Source organism: Propithecus coquereli, unplaced genomic scaffold (assembly GCF_000956105.1).
Source record: "Propithecus coquereli isolate 6110/MARCELLA unplaced genomic scaffold, Pcoq_1.0 Scaffold23, whole genome shotgun sequence".
Lineage (NCBI taxonomy): Eukaryota > Metazoa > Chordata > Mammalia > Primates > Indriidae > Propithecus > Propithecus coquereli.
In genome coordinates, this window is record NW_012147841.1 from 6,135,513 (window position 1) to 6,155,732 (window position 20,220).

Below are 20,220 nucleotides of genomic sequence, written 5' to 3' on the forward strand. Positions count from 1 at the left end.
ATTATAGCAAAAAAAAAAAAAAAAAAAAAGGAGAAATTAAAATGGGAAAAGAGAACTATAATCAGGATTTCTTTCCCCACTCCATGCTGAAAATCCAAGAGATTTATATATCGAACTAGGGTGAAATACACACAAGTTTTAGCACTATCTTCAACTAGTTGACAATATAAGGATATTTCATGGACTATTTCATATAGACTCAATTTAATTTAGTAAGTAGAAATTATAGTTTTTGTTGCACAGGAAATACTATATAAAATATAACATGCTTTGCTAACATCAAAGACAACAACTAAAATCTAAATGGTCCGGCAATTTACAAAGAAAGTGGTGGTTTCAACCATCCCCTCCAAATCAGGTTAGCTCAAACATTGTATCTTAATGGCCATGCTAGAAGAATTTCTTCTAGGCACAGGTGACAAACATACCCATCTATATCAGAGAAAAAGAGGGGAGAAAGGCAAGAAAAAGATATGAAGTACATTCTAAAACCTAAAGCAATGAGAAAAATAAGCTCTAAAAAGTAGAAAACTACATTTTCAATAGCATATCTAATCAACAGTATCTTCCTCAGACATATCTGCTTTAGTCTTTTTAAATAACTTTTCTTCCCTAGTTTTTACCTCTCCTCTATTTTATTACTTTGTGGTTTGTATTGTAGCAGTCATTTGTGACTAAAACTTAACTTTCCTACATTGTAACTTCCTAAAGGAAATTCTCTATCTTCTATAATTGCCTAGGCTAGTCTCTTGCATAGTGCTAAATGTGAAAGTTATAGATGACAGATAAACACGATTACAGAAAGCTTACAAAAATAGACAAGTTTTCTCAGGTTAACACAAAGCTACAGTTTAGTCAGAACATGACACAATTCCAAAAACAGTTGCCATAATACAATGAACTCTAGCAGTATCATAAACATCTGCTGACCTTCCTGCGCTATGACTAATTCCTCTTGTGATCAATCAGAACAGATTATGTTGTGTAGAGGCTCTGGCCACAAAACACAGTTAAACCAATTGGCCTGTAAAGAGTGTAGACTTCTAACCTAGGTTTTTAAACAGCTTTGCTCTAGTCAACTAAAATGAATGGGCTACCAGTAACTACAAAAAGCTATGTAAACTTCATGTTGAAAGCTATGAAAAAAACAAGAATAGAAAAAAAGAAAAGAAACTGGGAGATTTCCATTCTGGCCATTATCATTATATTAACTTTTGCAAAGCAAAAATGCATTCAATATGGTAGCTGACTATACTTACAAAGAAACCTAAAGTGGTTATGCTCTCTCGCTCTGGGAGGCTAGATGGACCTGGGTTTACCCCTTCTCTTTATCTATTTCTTCATAAAACAATGGAAATAATAAAAGTTCATACCAAATAGGGTTTTTATGAAATTTAAATTAGGAAATGCATAAAAAGGACTTAGTGCCCAGAACATACTAATGAGACGCTACTACTATTAATAATACTTTTACTTGATCACTTTTCACCAATTATTCTAAGGACTAAATGGTAGTAGCCAAAGAGCCTCCTTATTTGTTTTTTTTTTTATTTTTGATATTAAAATATTTCAAGTTTGAGATCAACTATTTTGAATACTTTGAATGACTATTCTTACTAATTTTAAATTTCAGTATTAGATAAAAATAATGAAGGCCTTTCCATTAAGAACTACAGAATTTTTAATAAAGATGGAAGAAAAATTAGGTACTAAAAATAAAAAACCAAGGCCTGTTTTTCTATGGCCAAGAGGTCCCTATAAAATATTGAATGGCTAATTGTATTTTTCTTTCTTTTTTCCATGTCTTTCAATCTAATCAAGAGTCCTAGACAAGAATTCTCAAATTACACGGCTTATCTACTACTCTGTATTCTCTCTCTCCAGTTAACACAGATTTTACACCTGTTTTATGAAACCCCTTTTTACCATACTAAACACACTTCCTGGATGGAAGTGAAATTAAATTATACTCACAAAAGGATTCGGTTATAACCTAATTGTATCAGCATCACTGAGAGCAGGAGTTATTAATAAGAAAACAAAGAACTGCTATCATAAGTTTAAGCTTATAATATTTGGTAAAGTCATAGTTTCTTTAATGTCACAAATCTACCTTTTTGCATTCATACTTTTAAAATTGTATTATTTTCTAGGACTCATAAACTCACTATTTTTTAAGTATTTTCTCATGCCCTGATTAGTAGAGATACAGAAAATTGTCAAAAACAAAGTCTGGGAATTAACAGAGGAAAAAAATCTGAATTTGAGTACAAAAATATACTTTCTTCTCTCAAAATGAATGGAAAAGAGATGTGCAATTCCTAGTATATATGATGGAATTGGAATTAGTCTTACATTAATGTTATACCCTTGGTAAATCATACTCATGTACAAAATTTATTATTTTACCCAAAAGATTAAGCCTAAGTAAATAATGGACACATTTCTCCAAAATATCCCATATCGCACTCCTGATTATTAGGAGTATACAGTTGAGGAAACCAAGACCTTCCAACTAAAACTGTATTCATTGTTTAAAAAGACATTTCTTGAGGAATAAAGTAGTTTGGATATACTGCTAAATCCCATCTAAAGGAACTAAGTATCATGACCTACACCCTGCAGAACTAAGTGTCACTCTCTATTCTTTTCGGTCTTTGACAAAGGATCCTCAAACAAGAGAAAGCATTTTCTGAAGCATTTATTTTCACAGAATTACCAATGTAAAGGTAGAATTAAATCCACCCATTACTATTAAAAATGGACTCACAATGAAAACAAGAACAGAGAGTAGAGAAAAATTCATAGCTGCTGTCAATTTCATGAATAAGAATATGTTCATCTCCTAGACCATAAAGAACAATACCTGGGGCCTAACAGTCCTCCTTCCAGGATGTTCCAGTGTTCCTCTAAGATTACTCCAAAACCAACCAAAACCGCCCCCTTCCTTCAACTCTCTTGTACACTAACGAAAGTCTGGTAGTTATCTGTTGGTGTGCCATTTCAATTATAATACTTTCTTAGTAAATGGAGATGCACTAGATAGAAAAATACTATTAATATCTAATCAATGCCATTTATACTCATTTTGGTATCCAAAAATATGTTAAAGAAAAAGGAAATTTAAGTCTGAGCTGTTATAACTAACAAAAAGAGCATACGACAACATTCTTGAAGTACCTTGTTTTCTACATTTCATCATATATAAGTCTTTATTACAAAATAAGACATGGATTATGTTAAACTTTGCCTCATTTTGCCTTAATTAAAACTACTGCTTTGAAAATAACACTTCATGGAACTATAATACATGGGATATAAAAGGAACAAATAAAGAATCATAAATTAGATGACTGGAAAACAGAACTGATAGATAAAAAAAAAAGATTAAAATCCAGAATGAATTCAAAATAAAAAACATCAGTGAAGTTTTGATTTGAACAAATCTTATGCATTTAAAATCACTTACTAATTAAGTATATTTGCAGGCAGCTCTCAAAGATTTTCATGAGAAAGCAGATGTATTCACTGTTCTTTTAGTCAAAAAAAAAAAACCCTGTAACTACTCAAAACTATTCAATTATAATACGCATATTAGTTTCCTGGAACAATAAATATAAGATGTAAATCTTATAAAAAGAGGATAATCTTGTTTATTTCATAGCATATGGGGGAAAAGAATATCCATTTACATAATCTTGAATTCCTTAGTGTTCTGCATGATCTGCAGAGCAAAAATATAGTTCTGAAATAAAATAAACATAATTTTACTTCTGAACATTTAATTCCTTTGGATTCATTTGTCCTTTGGCTATAAAGTTATATATTGAGTTAATGGGGTTTTGTGAAACTTATGTTTTCATTATTTAAAACCTAAAGAAATAAAAAGGGTAATATAAAGTTATTTTATTAAATATTCAATATGATTTTAAATTACTGACTACTTTTTTCATTGAGAGTTTATTCCACTATTTTTACTCTTGATTTCAACGAACATTTCAAAGCATATACTTATGTCCCACAACTAAAACAGAAACACCAAAAAACTAGAAACTCAGCAGGGAGCTATGTACCAGTGTTGTGATGCTGAGAATAAGCCTTTAGCCAGCAAAACTGAAGATTAAATGGGCCCATATACAGTATAGTTTGTCAGAAACAAATAATCCTCTCAGAAGGAAAGATGTTTAATTCAGTTCCTCAAGATTCTCACAGATTAAGAATAAGTGAATATGAGGTCATAATGAAAGATAACCTAATACACAGTTTTCCATAAGTGAGTAAGGTGAAACACTGAATCAACTTTAGACACTAAAATTAACAGATATAAACTATGAATGAAATGTTAAAAAAAGAAATCCCCCAACTAAGCAAGCAGTTTGAGATGCTTAAAAATGAACAAGAAGATTTAAAAAATAACCAAATAGAACTTTTACAGAAATAATGAGTATAACTGCTAAAAAAAATCAACAAGTTAAAAAGCAAATATAGACAGGTGACTTAGCAAAGTAGAAGACATAGCTGAAATTACCCATAAAACATTACTGAGAATAAGGAAATAAAAATATAATAGAAGTTAGGAGACTTGGAGAATAATAAGATATAATCTATTCCAATCAGGTCCCAGAAAAAAAGATGAGAAAATGTTTGAAGAGATAATACTTGAGAAGTTTCCAGAATTGATCAAAGACAAGAATTTATAGCTTCAAGAAGCATACTATACCCTAAATAAGAAAAAGATGCACAACATACTGTATTATTAATAAAAAGCTGATTATACTTAAAACGAGAGGTCCTTAAAAATAGTGAGAAAAGTCTGATAACCTACAAAGGAATCTCAGCCTGGAAGCAGACCTCCCAACACCAAATGCAAATCCTTCAGAGGAAAAGCATCCTCACTTCAGGACCTCAAAATTCTTACTTAAACAAATGTGAACTCATGATGGATTATGGCAATGAAATGTCACAAAAAACACAATACACTGTGACAGAAAATAATGGTCAACCTAGAAACGTTTATCCAAACAAAATTGTTTTACAAGAGAGAAAAATAAAGATATTTTCAGAAAAACAAAAACTGAGAATGTTAATCATCAAGAAATCTTCGCCGGAGAAATTTCTAAGAATATACTTCAGGAAGAAGACCATTCTTAGACCATTTTTTTAGGATCATTTTTCTTCTTCCTGAAGTATATTCTTAGAAATTTCTCCGGCGAAGATTTCTTGATGATTAACATTCTCAGGGCAATGCGCACTATCCGAAGGATGGACATATTTAAAACACGGACTTCGGTGGGGGGGGAACCAAGGGCAACACACCTAACCTAATCATCTGTACCACGGGAAGGGCGGCGGGAGGAGGGGGGAGGAGGGAGGAGGGGACGGGTATTTGTATACACAAGGAGTGCAATGCGCACTACCCGAAGGATGGACATATTTGAAACACGGATTTCGGTGGGGGGGGGAACCAAGGGCAACACACGTAACCTAAACGTATGTACACCCATAATTTGCTGAAATAAAAAAAAAAAAAGGTCTAAGATGAAAGAAGGAATGGAAAAGAATTAAAATGGTAAGTGTGAATTTTAAATGTAAGTAAACACTGTCTAAATAAAATGATAAAGTCTAATTTGTGATGTAATAAAAGGACAGAATGAATACAGACTATAATACCATATAACTGGGAAGAGGGATGATGGGCATTAAGGGTGTACAAGGTTTTTTGTTGTTGTTCCGGAGGAGACGTTAAGATACTCATAACTTTAGACTTTATAAATGTAAATATACAGGGTAAAATTTCAGGGGACTCCACTAAAATAGAAATAGAAGCTTAATCCAATCTAAATAATAATAATAAAAGTTCAATCCAATCCATACTCTCCTCACTGGGTTGGGGTGGGGGAGTGGAGAGGAAGAAAATTTGATGTTTAAGAGATGGCACAGCAGACACTTAGGAAAACAGGGGTATTAAATGAGAAGAGTTACAACAAATGATTTTCTATATTAAAAAGTGGGGGAGAGGGGAAGGAAAAAAGGAGAAGGAAGAGGAGAGTCACATCTTAAAGTATATTAAAAAATGTACTGGAAATTTTAAGGCAAACTACTAAAAACATTTAAAAATAAGTATAACTGATAAAGGAGAAGAGAATATGGAATCAAATTAAACCTGAAGTAAGCATAAGAAAAGAAATAAAATTAGACCAGAAATCTGTAAGATTGAAAACAGAAAATCAACAGAGAAAAATCAATGGAACCAAAATCCAATTCTTTGAAAAGGTCAATAAAATTGATAAACTTCTACCTCTAGTCAGGCTAAATAAAAAAGAGAGAGAGGGAGAAAACAAATGAATTATATCAGAAATGAAGAGGGGGCCATCATTACTGACCCCATTGACATTAAAAGAATAATAACGGAATATTACAAACAAGTCTTTCCATAAACTTGATAATGTCCTAGAAGAAATGGTCTGATTCCTTGAAAGGCATAAACCACCCAAAGTCACACAAGAAAAAACAGATAATCTGATTAGGCTTGTATTTATCAAAGAAATTTAATCAATTGTTAATAACCTATCAAAACAGAAAGCACCAGGCCCAGATAGATTCATTTGCAAGTACTACCAAACATTTAGGGAAGAAATTATACTGTCAACAATCTCTTCCAGGATATAGAAATGCTTCCTAACTCATTTTGTGAGGCTAGCATTCCCGTAATTAAGAAAAAAAAAAAAAAACCACAAATAAAATCATTTCAAGAAAGGAAAACTACAGACAATTATTTCTCAGGAACACACATGGAAAAGTTCTCAATAAAATATTAGCAAATTGAATCAATGTATAAAACGAATTATACACAATGACCAAGTGGGATTTATCCCAGGTACGCAAGACTGGTTTAACATTTAAAAAATAAATTGATGTAATCCGGGCTAAAGAAGAAAAATTATGTGATCTTACTAATAGATATATACACACAAAAAAAGCACCAGTCAAAATCCAACATTCATTCATGACAAAAACTCAGGAACCCAGTAATAAAGGGGAACTCCCTAACTTGATATAGAACATCTACAGAAAAAAAAAAAAAGTCCTACAACTAACATCCTATGTAAAGGTGAGAAACAAGATCCTTTCCCACTAGACTGGGAGCAAGGCAGAGATGTCCCCTCTCACCACTCCTATTCAATATTGTACAGGAGGCCCTGGGTAAGGCAGTAAGACAAAGAAAAGAAATAAAAGGTATACCAATAGGGGATGAAGAAATAAAACTTTCTTTGTTAGCAGATGACATGACTGTCAATATAGAAAATCCAAAAAATTAACCAAAACACTCCTGGAATTAATAAGTGATCATATCATAGCAGGACTGCAGAGTAAATGTTAATATACAACATTCAACTGCTTTCTTACGTATCAGCAAGGAAACATTGGAATTTGAAATTAAATAATGCCATTTATATTAGTATCATGTAATGAAATATTTAGGTATAAGTCTAACAAAATATACAAAAGATTACATGAAGGGTGAAATTGTGATGAAGAAAATATTTAAATAAATGGAGACATATTCCATGTTCATAAATAGGATGACTCAATACTGTCAGGGTATCAGTTCCTCCCACATTGATGTATAGATTCAACACAATTTCAGTGAAAATTCCACCAAGTTATGTTCTGTACTTAGGCAAAATGATTCTAAAGTTTATATGAAAGGAGTTTATATGGTAAGACCCAGAATACCCAAGAGAATAATGAAGAAAAAGAATAAAGTTGGAGGACTGACACTACTCAACTTCAAGGTTTACTATAGTAGTTTCAAATAATCTTTTGTAATTCTGTGGCATCAGTTCTAATGTTTCCTTTTTCATTTCTGATTGAGCTTATAGGAATACGCTCTCTTCTTGGTTAATCTAGCTAGTGGTATATAGATTTTATCTTTTCAAAGAAACAACTTTTCATTTCATTGATCTTTTGTACTATTTTTTTGGTTTAAATTTCATTTAGTTCTGCTCTGACCATTGCTATTTCTTGTCTTCTGCTAACTTTGGGTTTGGTTTGTTCTTGTTTTTCTAGTTCTTTGAGGTGTAACATTAGGTTGTTAATCTGTGATCTTTCTGTCTTGTTTGATATAGGCAAAGTATAGTGCTATGAACTTCCCTCTTAGGACTGCTTTTGCTATATCCCAGAGTTTTGGTAGCTTGTGTTGCTACTGTCACTCAATTCTAAAAATTTTTTTAAATTTCCATCTTGATTTCATTATTGCCCCAAAGATTGTTCAGCAATTGGTAGTTTAATTTCTATATATTTGTGTAGTTTTTAGAGTTTCTCTTGAAATTGGTTTCTAGCTTTATTCCACTGTAGTCTGAGAAGGTATATGGTATTGCTTTTGACTTTTTAAAAATTTGCTGAGAATTGCTTTGTGGCCTAACATATGCTTTATCTTGGAAAATGTTTCATGTGCTGATGAGAAGAATATGTATATGTTCTGCAGTTTTGGGGTAGAATGTTCTACAAATGTAAACATATAACGTTTATTTGTTCTAGAGTCCCATTTAAATCCAGTGTTTCTTTGTTGATTTTCTGCCTCAATGATCTCTCTAGTTTTGCCAGGGGAGTGTTGAAGTGCCCCACTATTCTTATGCTGCTGCTTATTTCATTTCTAGGTATAGCAGTATTTGTTTTATGAATATCTTTGCGCACACAAACTAGAAAATCTAGAGGAAATGGATACATTTTTAGAAATACACAATCTCCCAAGCTTGGATCAGGAAGAAGTAGAAATCTTGAACAGACCAATAATGAGTGGTGAGATTGAATCAGCAATAAAAAAATCTCCCAACAACAAAAAAAGCCAGGATCATACGAATGCATAGCTAAGTTCTACCAGACCGACAAATAAGAAGTGGTACAAATCCTACTGAAACTGTTCCATATAACTGAGGAGGGAAGCCTCCCAAACTCATTCTATGAAGCCAGTAACACTCTGATATCAAAGCCAGTAAAGGACACAACAAAGAAAGAAAACTACACACCAATATCCCTCATGACCACATATGAAAAAAACCTCAACAAAATACTAGCAAACAGAATCCATCCAACAGCACATCAAAAAAAAAAAAAAAAAAAAAAAAAATTCACCACAATCAAGTGGTTTTCACCCCAGGGATGCAAGGATAGTTCAACATATACAACTCAATAAATGTGATTCACCATATAAACAGAATTAAAAACAAAAACCATATGATCATCTCAATAGATGCAGAAAAAGTATTTGATGAAATCCAACACCTCTTCATGATAAAAACCCTTAACAAACTAGGCATAGAAGGAACATACCTCAAAATAATAAAAGCCATATATGACAAAGTCATAGCCAGTATCATACTGAATGGAGAGTAAAGCTGACAGCACTGCCTCTAAGAACTGGAACAAGAAAGCGGGCACTTTAACAACTTCTATTCGACATAGTACTTGAAGTCCCAGCCAGGGTACCTGAAACTTAAAACTGCACTAAAAAACAAAATCTATTAATTAACAAAAAAGGCATGGGAACAATAAAACACAAAATTCAGGGAGGTGTTTACCAATTTTGGGGAGATGTGAGATGAGACAGAAAAAAAACATAGGCACATACAACTACATTAACAATGTTCTAGTTCTTACATTGGGTAATGGGTTCACAGATATTCACTTTATTATTATGCCTTGTAACTTGCATATATAATAGCCTTTCCAACTACTGAGTCAATTACATAAAGAAAAAACAGTCTACATTGAATATGTGTGCATATATCTTCTTTTCAATTAGGTTGTAAGTTACTAAAGAGCAGAAGATGTTTAACTTACCATAAGGCATACATAAATACTAGTAAGTAATGATTAATTTCCTGTGAATATCTGGTATAGGTAGGCAGCATAATATAGCATAAAGAATACTGGCTTTGGTTTTATATCTTTACCTTACTTCTGATTCTGATTTTTATTAGTTTCGTAAACTTGAGCAACTTCATTTAAACTATTTCTGGTTTTTCAAATGGAAATAATATTCATGCTTTAAGTATTTTATGAGGAATAAACAAGGTGTGTATAAGGTAGATGTAAAATAGATTCTGGTATATTAAATGTATGAAATAAATAATACCCTTCTCCTTGTTATAGTCTGAAAATTTTGAGAGTGAGTATGGCAAAGAGTTTAAATGGCATAGGCTAGGGCCACAATGCCTAGATTTAAACCCCAGCTCTAACTCTTCTGGTTATAGTATGGTTGTTATGTGTCTGTGTTTCTTTATTTGTAAAATGGAGATGATAAAGTAATACTTCACAGGGTTGTGAGGATTAAATAAGCTAACTTATGTTAAGTGTTTAGAATAATATTTGGTATACATTTATTATCAGCAGTCATAATTATTTTTATTATTATTATAATTATTATCTGAAGCTGAGATAATCTGGGAAGATTTTTACATTTAAATTAGCTATTCTTAAAATTCTACCTATGAGCTAATTCTTGTACAGATGTAAATAATTCATCACAGGAGCTCTTCCCCTGTGTTTTCATACATGAAAGCCTAAATACAAACAAAACAAAATCTGTCTTGTGATATAAAGGCCTACATACAAGAAAATGGTGAAAAAATTAGTGAACTGTTGGTTGAGTTAACAAAACAATATTGCCATTTAGTGATTTATGACTGTAATCTGATTAAGCCTAAATTCTTATTATAAAATGTGCTCATAACTTTGAAGCAAATTACACCTTACTTGCAGACACTAAAAAGGTAGAGTACGGTACACGAGTATATCAAATATATGAATAGCTTCAAGTAAATGAATGATGAGACATTAAAGTTTAATTGTTCATCAGAATGAACTGTAAAACAGCCTTAATCAAAAAAAGACAGAGAGAGAGAGAGAAAAGATAAGGTAAGTTAAGCAGGCTTGATCAATATTTTTCTCACTGAAGCAAATTGGCAAAATCTTATCTTCGTTCCGTACATTTTTTTTGAGGTGTATTCTACTTATTATTTATTGGTTAATATCCTTGAGACTTAACTCATTAATAAAATGAAAATCATGTGCCTCTGGTTAACACAAAGGGATGTACATAGTGTAAGACACTATACCCATGAGCATTTAGAAAATTATCAAGGTTTACAGAAGTATATGGCCATATTATTACTACCTCTATACAAAGAGTTTATCACTGAAGTCTATAGAATACTACTACTAATTTGTTAAGATATGAAGAATTCTAAAAAGCTACAAAATACAAAGTCCAAAAAAGTGAAATTTCATATGTTCTACAATACTGGTTATTCTCTCAGAAGAAATATTTTCAATTTTCAGTTTTAAGGCAGAAGAATCTCTTGTCATGCAAAATATTACAGGGAATTTCAGTCTACAAAGCAGGTGAAAAAATTATAATCTTTTTCATCTCAATTTTCTTAAGACCTGCTATGTAGCTATGTAGCTCCTAGGAATCCACTTTAAAGCAAGGAAAGGAGCTAGAAAACTGACCTGAGCTTTTCTACATGAAAACACATCATATTATACCATTTCAGAAAACCTTCAAAGGCATCCTGGTGCAGTAAAAAATGTGCTAGGGTCAAGTTGTCTCTCTGTGCTCCATAATCATTTGGTTCAGTGATCACTCCATCAGTTTCCTCATCTTTAAAATGGGAGTAATTCTACTAAACTTTCAAGGTTATTGTGAAGGTTCAGTGAAATGATACTATAATATATATATAAACTATATGTATGGGCAGAGCTGATGACCAGTGAAAAGCATGCTTGCTAAGGCAAGAGACAAAACATCTCACAAAAATCACAGTTTCCCATAAGAATGAACAGGAATTAGTGAATGTAAGTGTATTATACACATTATACCGATCTATAGAGTTCAAAACATCCGCAATTTATTTTGCCTGTATTTGTAATAAATTAAACTGTATTGAAGTCTTAGCAAACTAATAATAAGTGTTTATTCAAACTGCAAATCAAAAAATACATGAATAGTTTCATTGGTCCAGTTTTTAAAAAAAGCTGTGTTAGCTGACTAATCTGGTCAATCTAATCACAAATTTAAAAAATTTAATCATTTCAGGTACCTAAACCCCTTTGTGCTAATGTAACATTTAAACAAAAATTTGAAATTATAAATAAAATAACACTTATTAAAATCATTTTAGCATTTTGACATGCTTAATATTTAAGAGTGGCAAGCTGCTTTGGGGGCATCTTCCAAAGTCATTCCTGTTTTTAGTATATATCTGGTCTTATTTAAACCATCTATAATTATAGTCAAAATAAAATGAACATTCGTAAGGCAAAAATAACCCTGAATTACCAGAGAAAGAGTAATTAGCAACATATTTTATAACAAATAATGTGTACATACTTATACAGAAAAATAACTAAAATTCTTAAAATAACATGGTTGGCAGAAATTTTCTTTTACTAGAATATCTTTTAAAGTTTTGTATTAGGTAGCACTACCTGAAAACTTTTCAAATCCCTTAAAAAAGCTTTTTTTTTTATCAGATTGCTAAAATTATACCCTTAAACAATATTATAAAAGAATATAGTTTGATATCTGGTCAATAAAAATTAATGTACTCTGTTCTCCATTTTAAGCAAGGAAAAAATTCTGAATATTTTCCTACAAAGTTAAGGTTAAATAAAAACATTAAGGCAACAATTAAGATTGGTACCTTCCTGTTGAGGTGGAATAGAAAAACCAAAACACTTATACAAAACAAAATTACAGTCCTTTATTAATTTCCTTTTGTGAAGATATTAGAATTAACAGAAATAAAGGTACTTTCTGTAATCATACAATTTTGTATTCTATAAATATTTTTATGCTTAAACTTTCAGAAATTGTATAATTTTGCATGTTACCATAAAAAGACTAGTATATATAGAAACTGAAATAATTTACTAAGATTTACCAGAGTGTATTTATGATTAATTGGTTGATGTCTTCTCCCTTTTTTCCCATACCAGAGACGAGACATTTCCCTTCCAGGGCAAATTAAGGTATATCAAATCACGTAAGAACTGTTTTCAAAAGCATTCTTCCTCTGTCAAAGACAAATTTCCAGCACCAGAGCCCTACTACAGCGACAAAACAGTTTGCTAGAGACAAAGATTTGATTGACAAGACAGAGAGCTAATCACTAAGTAGTATCCATTGTAAAGATAGTTTTGAGTGGAGACTGTAAAGCTAGGGAGGGAAGAGAGAATTTCCCATGCTCAAGTTTGGTTGCACTGTACCCAAATGTGCAAAGAAAGGGCTCAAAAGTTTAAAGACACAGAGCCTGTATTTCCAAACACCACTACACTAAGAAATACACTAAAAGTAACTCAGTTGCAAAAAAAATAGCTTCCAGAGTCCCTCCAAAGTACACAAATGATTGCAATTAACATTTTGTTATTTGCTTATACAGTCATAACATTCTGTTCTTTATTTACAGCTAAGAATCCTATAAAATTTCATCTTTTATGTGAACATTTTTTAAGCAATAAGATGTCCTTTAAGGACCCTTTGACCCTCAAACTTTATAGGCTGACTATGTAAAAATCAAGCCAAATTACTACAAATAAATCCTACACAAATATTCAAAATGACCTGAAAATTCCTTTGCCTGCTACATTGTCTGTTTTTAAACTGCATTTTTTAACATCTAATTTCTGGAAAAGGTACGTATACTCACTATGCCTTTGTACTTCACTAACCAGTGGTATACTAAATATAGCCAAAGAAGTGAATTTTTAAAAGATTAAATATAAACTACAAACATATATATATATATATATATATATAAACTATGTAAATATAAACTAAAATTATCTAGAGCTCAATTTTAATTAGAATATCAATGTTATAATGGTACATCTGAAAATTTCTTTCATTTTAAGGTAAACCTGCTTCCACTTCACCTTACTCCTTCCACTACACGCTGCCACCTCTTCACACACACACCACCTTTCTGAAACAGAATACTGCACCCCACCCACAGCTCCACATCTTCTTCCTCCACATTCCAGCAATGTGCACACACAGGACACAGAATACCCTCCCTCCTCCACATACCAGCCACCGCCATCCCCGTTCCTCCAATCCAGCCCCACCACACTTATCCTAAAATCTCGCTCCCACAGTCCCTCATAGGCACACCATCATCATCTCAATACCAGCCTTAAAGTTCCCTTATACATTATAGTGCATTGGGGTCACACCCCACAAGCTCATCATGGACTCTACACAACCATCAACAATATTATAGAATTTGGGAGCACCATTTGGAAAACCTGTCATAACTACCAGCCAGATTTTCTAAAATGAAAAATATGTGTTCCAAAATGAGGTTTAAATGAGATATTAAAAACAAAACAAAAACACCAAGCATAGCATAGCCTATTCTGTTGGTTGTCTACTCAACATCATTCCCACACCTCCTATTTCCTAATGCAGCTGTGATTTTGCTCAGGTATTCTCACCTTGCGTTTTGAGGAGGCTGGCTCCTACCTACAGATAGAATGGGTCCTTACAGATTTAAACCAGTGGCTCTCAAATTTTAGCCTGCATCAGAATCACTTGGAGTGTTTGTTAAAATCGAATGCTGGGTTTCAAAATCAGTTTCCAATTAAGCAGACTGAAGTGGGGTCTGAGAATCTGCACTTCTAACAAATTCCCAGGATGCTGCTATTGCTGATTGGGAACCACACTTTGAGAAACAACAGGTTTAAGCTATTTTGAGTACGGTTTTCTGTTTCTGGAAGCCAAAGACTTCCTAACTTATAAACACAGTATCCAGCAAATATAAAATGAGCTCGCTAAGTCTCCTTCTTGCCCTTTGTTTTTTCATAGTATTTAGAAAACATATTTCTAAGTTATTTAAATTTTCCCAGACATCACAGAGTTTGAAGCAGAAGTCAACTTATTAGTAGTATAAAATGACAGAATATAAAATGAAGCACTTTTAAAAACACTACCAGCTTACAGACCAAACATAATCTGTTCTCATAATTCAGATATTCAATTTAATAATCCTTTTCCCCTACTTTATTAGGCCTAAAATTATTAAATTACTTTATATCTGATTTCCTATTTGAGTTGGGAGTGGTTTGCTAGAAGCTATAATATAATAAATACATAACCTACCCTACTCAATATTCAAAGTAATATTTTAGAAATAACTTTTATATTTAAAATCATAAACTAGTCTGTCATCTATACATCTTGTCTCTTCCCACAATCTACATTAGACAACATTTTAGATTTTTAATGGAAATTTTATAGCTCATAACTTTTGGCTAGCAAGTAAGGAAGAATATTGTTAACAGGGAAAGCAAAGCACAGGTTGAAAACTTTCCTGAGGTAGTTAACATTTTTAAGTTAACATTATCAGTAGTCAAAACAGACCATATTAGGCCTAAATCTTGGGTGCCAAATGCTAAGAGAAAATATATGAATAGTCTAGAACTTTCACTTGTAGTTACAAAGATACTCAATATAGAAATATAGTCATGAATCGCTTAATGACTAGGATACATTCTGAGAAATGTGGTGTTAGGCAATTTTGTTGTTGGGCAAACATCACAAGTTCTTACACAAAACTAGATGGCCTACTACACACCTAGGCTATATGGTATAGCCTATTGCTCCCAGGCTGCACACCTGTACAGCACTTCACTGTACTGGATGATGTAAGCAACTATAACACAATGGTAAGCATTTGTGTACCTAAACATAGAGAGGATGATGAGTTGTGCTACAGGTTATACATCACTAGGAGACAGGAATTTTTCAGCTCCATTATAATCTTAGGGGACCCATGAGAATGTCGATCTGTAGCACATGGCCATATTATATATTAATAAGACAGTTTGTATCAATTTATAAATTCTAATTAATTTTTTAATCCTTCTGATTTCTACCTTTTTCAGCTTTATTAAATGTCTTCTGGATTTATGATTTGTAACACTTTTGATTATTCAGCCAATATGAAAAAGAACACTTTTAAAAAAAATTGCCTTTATCTGAGAATTGTGACTTTTCTGTGTAGTGACTTAAGACACAGTCACTTATTTCATTTTTGGACAAAATCATTTCTATGTGGATTTTGTTGGCTAGGCTGGAAGAGATCAGGGAGGCTTTTTTTGTTTGTTTCCTATATTGACTCGATTTTAATTTTGGCATTACACATACTGTAATAATAATGATGATGATAATAAAATATATGTTTATAAAATGAACATCAGAATACTCACTACCTAGCAGTTTAGGAAATAAGATATTAATCAAACAACTGAAGCTCCCCGATATGCTACTTCTTAGAAATTGCAGCAATAACTACTGTTGCAGGAGTCCTCTGAGACACCGAATGAATGACCCTGGCAACAACTTTATTTAATGACAGCTATGAAACCAGAGCTGACTCCACAAGACAATCACCACATAGCAGTGAAAAAACAAATCCAACAAATGACATAACATGAAAAATTGTATGGCCTAAAATGCTAAAATTAGTTTAAATATTTTACATTTACATAATTAAATGGAGAACATTAGAAATTAAAGTCAAAATAGGAAGACTATATAAATGACTTTAAAAACTATCTAAGCCAGAAAATACATTCTAAAATATTTTGAATAATGGTACAGAGGTTTTTGTAATAAGCAGTGCCTAAGCTTTGATTAGCTGATTGAGAAAAAGCGAATAATGTCAAACACCTAAAAAAAAAAAAAAAAAAAAGAAAGTTGTCTCAGAAACCAAAAATCAAATGGAATGTCTCTTTATCAATACTTTGGCAAGGGTGAGGAGCAGGAGTAAACCAAAGCCAATTTCTTCTAACACCAATCATTTTAAAACTAAAAAACACCGTTATATGCCCCTGATTGACACGAAATCTTAGTACACTCTTTTTTTTTAATATTTAATCGAAAAGCATAAGCCTAGGAGGCAAAATAAGTCAATTAAAGCTGACTTAATAAATCTGGTTTCTTAGTTGTTTTTATTTATCACCCTAGGAGCATCGAATGTTTTATTTACTAGGCTTGGAGTATAAGAGATACTGAACTACATATTGTATAAAATTAACTTTAGAGAACACAAATTTTGGAACACTTTTTCTGCCAGCTCTTATTCCAACAGGAGTGAAAAGTCAACCCAAAGGAAGTGAGACAACAGCAATTTTAGCTTAAAAAGCTCCACATTTGAGGCCTGTGAGGTCAAGCAACAAGATTGGCAAGACACTTTGAAAACTAAGACTTTCAGAGTATTCTGTTATAGAGCTTCTTGAAGTTGGAACTTAGGTAGAATGATGATACAGCCCAGGAGTATGGTATCTGATGACAGAATAAAAGTGACTCATCTTACTATATTATCATTTTCACTTCATGATAAAGAATTTAAAATTTATTTTTCTATTACAACATAAATTATAAAGGTGAATGTGAAGTTTTACATGAATCTTAAAAAAGACTTCAAAGATAATTCAGGCTTATTGTGGTGGTCATTCCTTTAGGCTATACCACTGGGCTCTTGCGGACTTGTCAATACATGAAACTTTCAAGGGTATTTGATGGACAAAGTTGAAGAAGACCAAATTCAAAGACCAATGACTTATAGCCTTGTATGTTTCTTGACTTCCCTCTCCTTGCAGTGTCTCTGAATACATAACATGATAGAAGTCCTTTGGTATCTAAGGAAAACTATGCCAGCATTTAACAGCATTCATATGGCTGCCTTTACTAAGAAAAAATATGTTTTGAAAAAAATTAAAGGACAAAATGATTTAAAAAGCCTTTCTCCATAGTTAACCAAATTTATGTTTCTGGTACAGCACTCTGATAAAGGGAATACTGTAAAAAATATTTTATACAATGTAACTTTCATGACAGGGACTAAAAAAACTGAACTATATTATGATCAATATAGTCTAAAGAATCTTTCACAGTCTTAGTATTGTACGTGTTTAACATATCTAAAGTTATGGCATGGGATAATAAAGAGGTTTTTCCACCCTGACTGCACAATGTAATTACCCAGGGAGCTTTAAAGAATATTGATAACTAGGTCCCACCTCCAATGATTTTGATTTAATTGGTCTGATGCGTGACCTGAGCAATAAGATTTTTGAATGCTCCCCCAAATGATTCAATACCAAAGTTGAGAATTTGGTGTGGTCGAAAGGATTTAGGCTCTGAATTAGACATTAACCACTATGATTTTCTACTATGAGAATTTTGGCCAAATAAAAAATAAGCTTAGAGAAACTATCTGTAAAATAAAGATGATAATCTATGCTTAAATGCATTGCTCTAGATCTATCAACTGGTAGGAAATTCAAGTGGTAGAAAAACATGTTAATAGACACCATGGAGATGCAATCAGAAAATTCCAGACTGTGAGACATTCTACAGAAAAAATCTGATTTCTCAGAAACTAAAATTTAAAAAAAAAGCAAAGAAAAATTAAAGAAAAGGAGGGAGAACCTCCATTTAAAGACATTTAAGAGAAATTTTAACTAACTGTAACATATGGAACTTAATTGGATCGTAAGTAAAATAACAAATTGTAAAAATATACACTGTACATGTTACATGTATTTTAAATAGTGTTATGACATTTGAAGAAATGTGAACAATTGGAGAAAAGGATGAAGAAACAATCTGAAGAAAAGAACAACTGGATGAAATAAGTTGGTAAAGTTGAGCGACTGGTACATGCAAATTCATTTTACTATTAATCTTTTTTTGTATATTTATTAAACAAAAACACTATCATCAGGAAATAGTAGAAGTCATTAATCATCCTTCCTCACCTTCACCTCAGGACCAGCCTGACACTTTGTTGAAATGCCATTAGAGCACTTCCCTTTTCAGTGAAAAAAAAGGCATAAAAACAGTCCCCATCAAAAAACAAAAAGGAACATTTTCTACAAAACTACAAAGCTCCACATAAAACAGTATGCTCACTACACATGATCTACTTACTGACTTCCTGTTGTTGGATACTGGCAGAAATCACAGGAAAGGCTGTATAATAAGTAATTCCTTCTCAGTTGCAAGATAAGGCTATTGAACCTCCAACAGCAGAAAAACTCATAATTCACATTTCTTTTATTTTGGGTGTTACACCAAAAACACAAATTTGGTTCACTATGGAGAAGGGTTTCTTTCATCATTTTGTGGCTCGATTTTCTAAAAACAAGTTTTCTCATCAATAGATGCCATGTGGATGCAATTAATTCAGGCATAGCTCCCTTACAAACTAAAGGACTCTTGATCATGTTTTGTACCCAGAGACACTGTAAGGAGAGGAAAATCAATGTTTTACACATCCTGAGTAATATGGATAATATTTCTCAAATCCTTTCTCCCCACACTCAGGAATTATTCTGATGTATCATTAGGAACTCTTACTCCTTGAACACTTAAAATTTGGCTAAATTTTCTCTTTCTTAGTAAACATAGGTTTGTGCTGGTCTCCCCTCTCTCTGGAATTCACTGTACAAATTTCTAATATTACCCTTTCTTCCTTGTTTTATTCATCATTTCTAATTCTTAAATTGCAGGCTTTTCTAATTATCTTCAATAGCACTGAGTTTCAATTTGCATATGTTGGAATGAAAATTCTTTTAAATATTATAGAATCCGTCTTGCCATCCCAAGTGCACATTTTAGTAATTTGGGGAGTTTATGAATGCTTTGACACATTTTAGGGTAATGGTAAGAATAATATAAAATCTGGAAAGAGTTCCTAGGGTTAAATAGTTCAAGTACTAGAGAAGACAATCCTGGAAGAAGATTAAAAGGGAAGACATTAAATATTTTCACATTACTGTAGTATACAGAGAATTTTTGTTGTTATTGATGTGCACTGTAAGGACAAATAAAAACAAATGGATCAAATTTACAAAGATATGTTTCTTTAAACTTACTGTAACAAAAATCTTTGTAGCAGAGTTGTCCTAAAATGAAAAGTAATGCCCTTTGAAGTAATACATTCTCTATCACTGGATATGTTAAAGCAGAACAAAGAATAATACAAAATGTAAAATGAGAGAAAGGCTGGACTATCAGTTAATTCCAATTTCTAGAGTCTATGGCTTTATGATAAAATATTTACTGTACCTGACATAAGAACTTTTTCCAATCTTGAAAGCGAAGATTTATATCCTATTTTAATCTATGCCTAAATTTATTCATTAATC

At 32.2% G+C, this 20,220-nt stretch overlaps 1 protein-coding gene across 7 annotated transcripts in view; it reads right to left on the minus strand.

Moving 5' to 3' along the window:
* OXR1 (oxidation resistance 1) overlaps positions 1 to 20,220 on the minus strand; it is a 549,925-nt gene that overhangs the window by 26,159 nt on the left and 503,546 nt on the right. For 2 of the 7 annotated variants that reach the window (XM_012645325.1, XM_012645324.1), the window contains exon 1: positions 12,948 to 13,150. The exons of the other annotated variants lie outside the window; for them this stretch is intronic. In XM_012645325.1, the coding sequence (XP_012500779.1) occupies positions 12,948 to 13,013 (66 nt within the window). In that variant the 5' untranslated portion in view covers positions 13,014 to 13,150. Of the gene's footprint in view, positions 1 to 12,947; positions 13,151 to 20,220 lie in introns of those variants that run through there. 7 annotated transcript variants of the gene reach the window in all.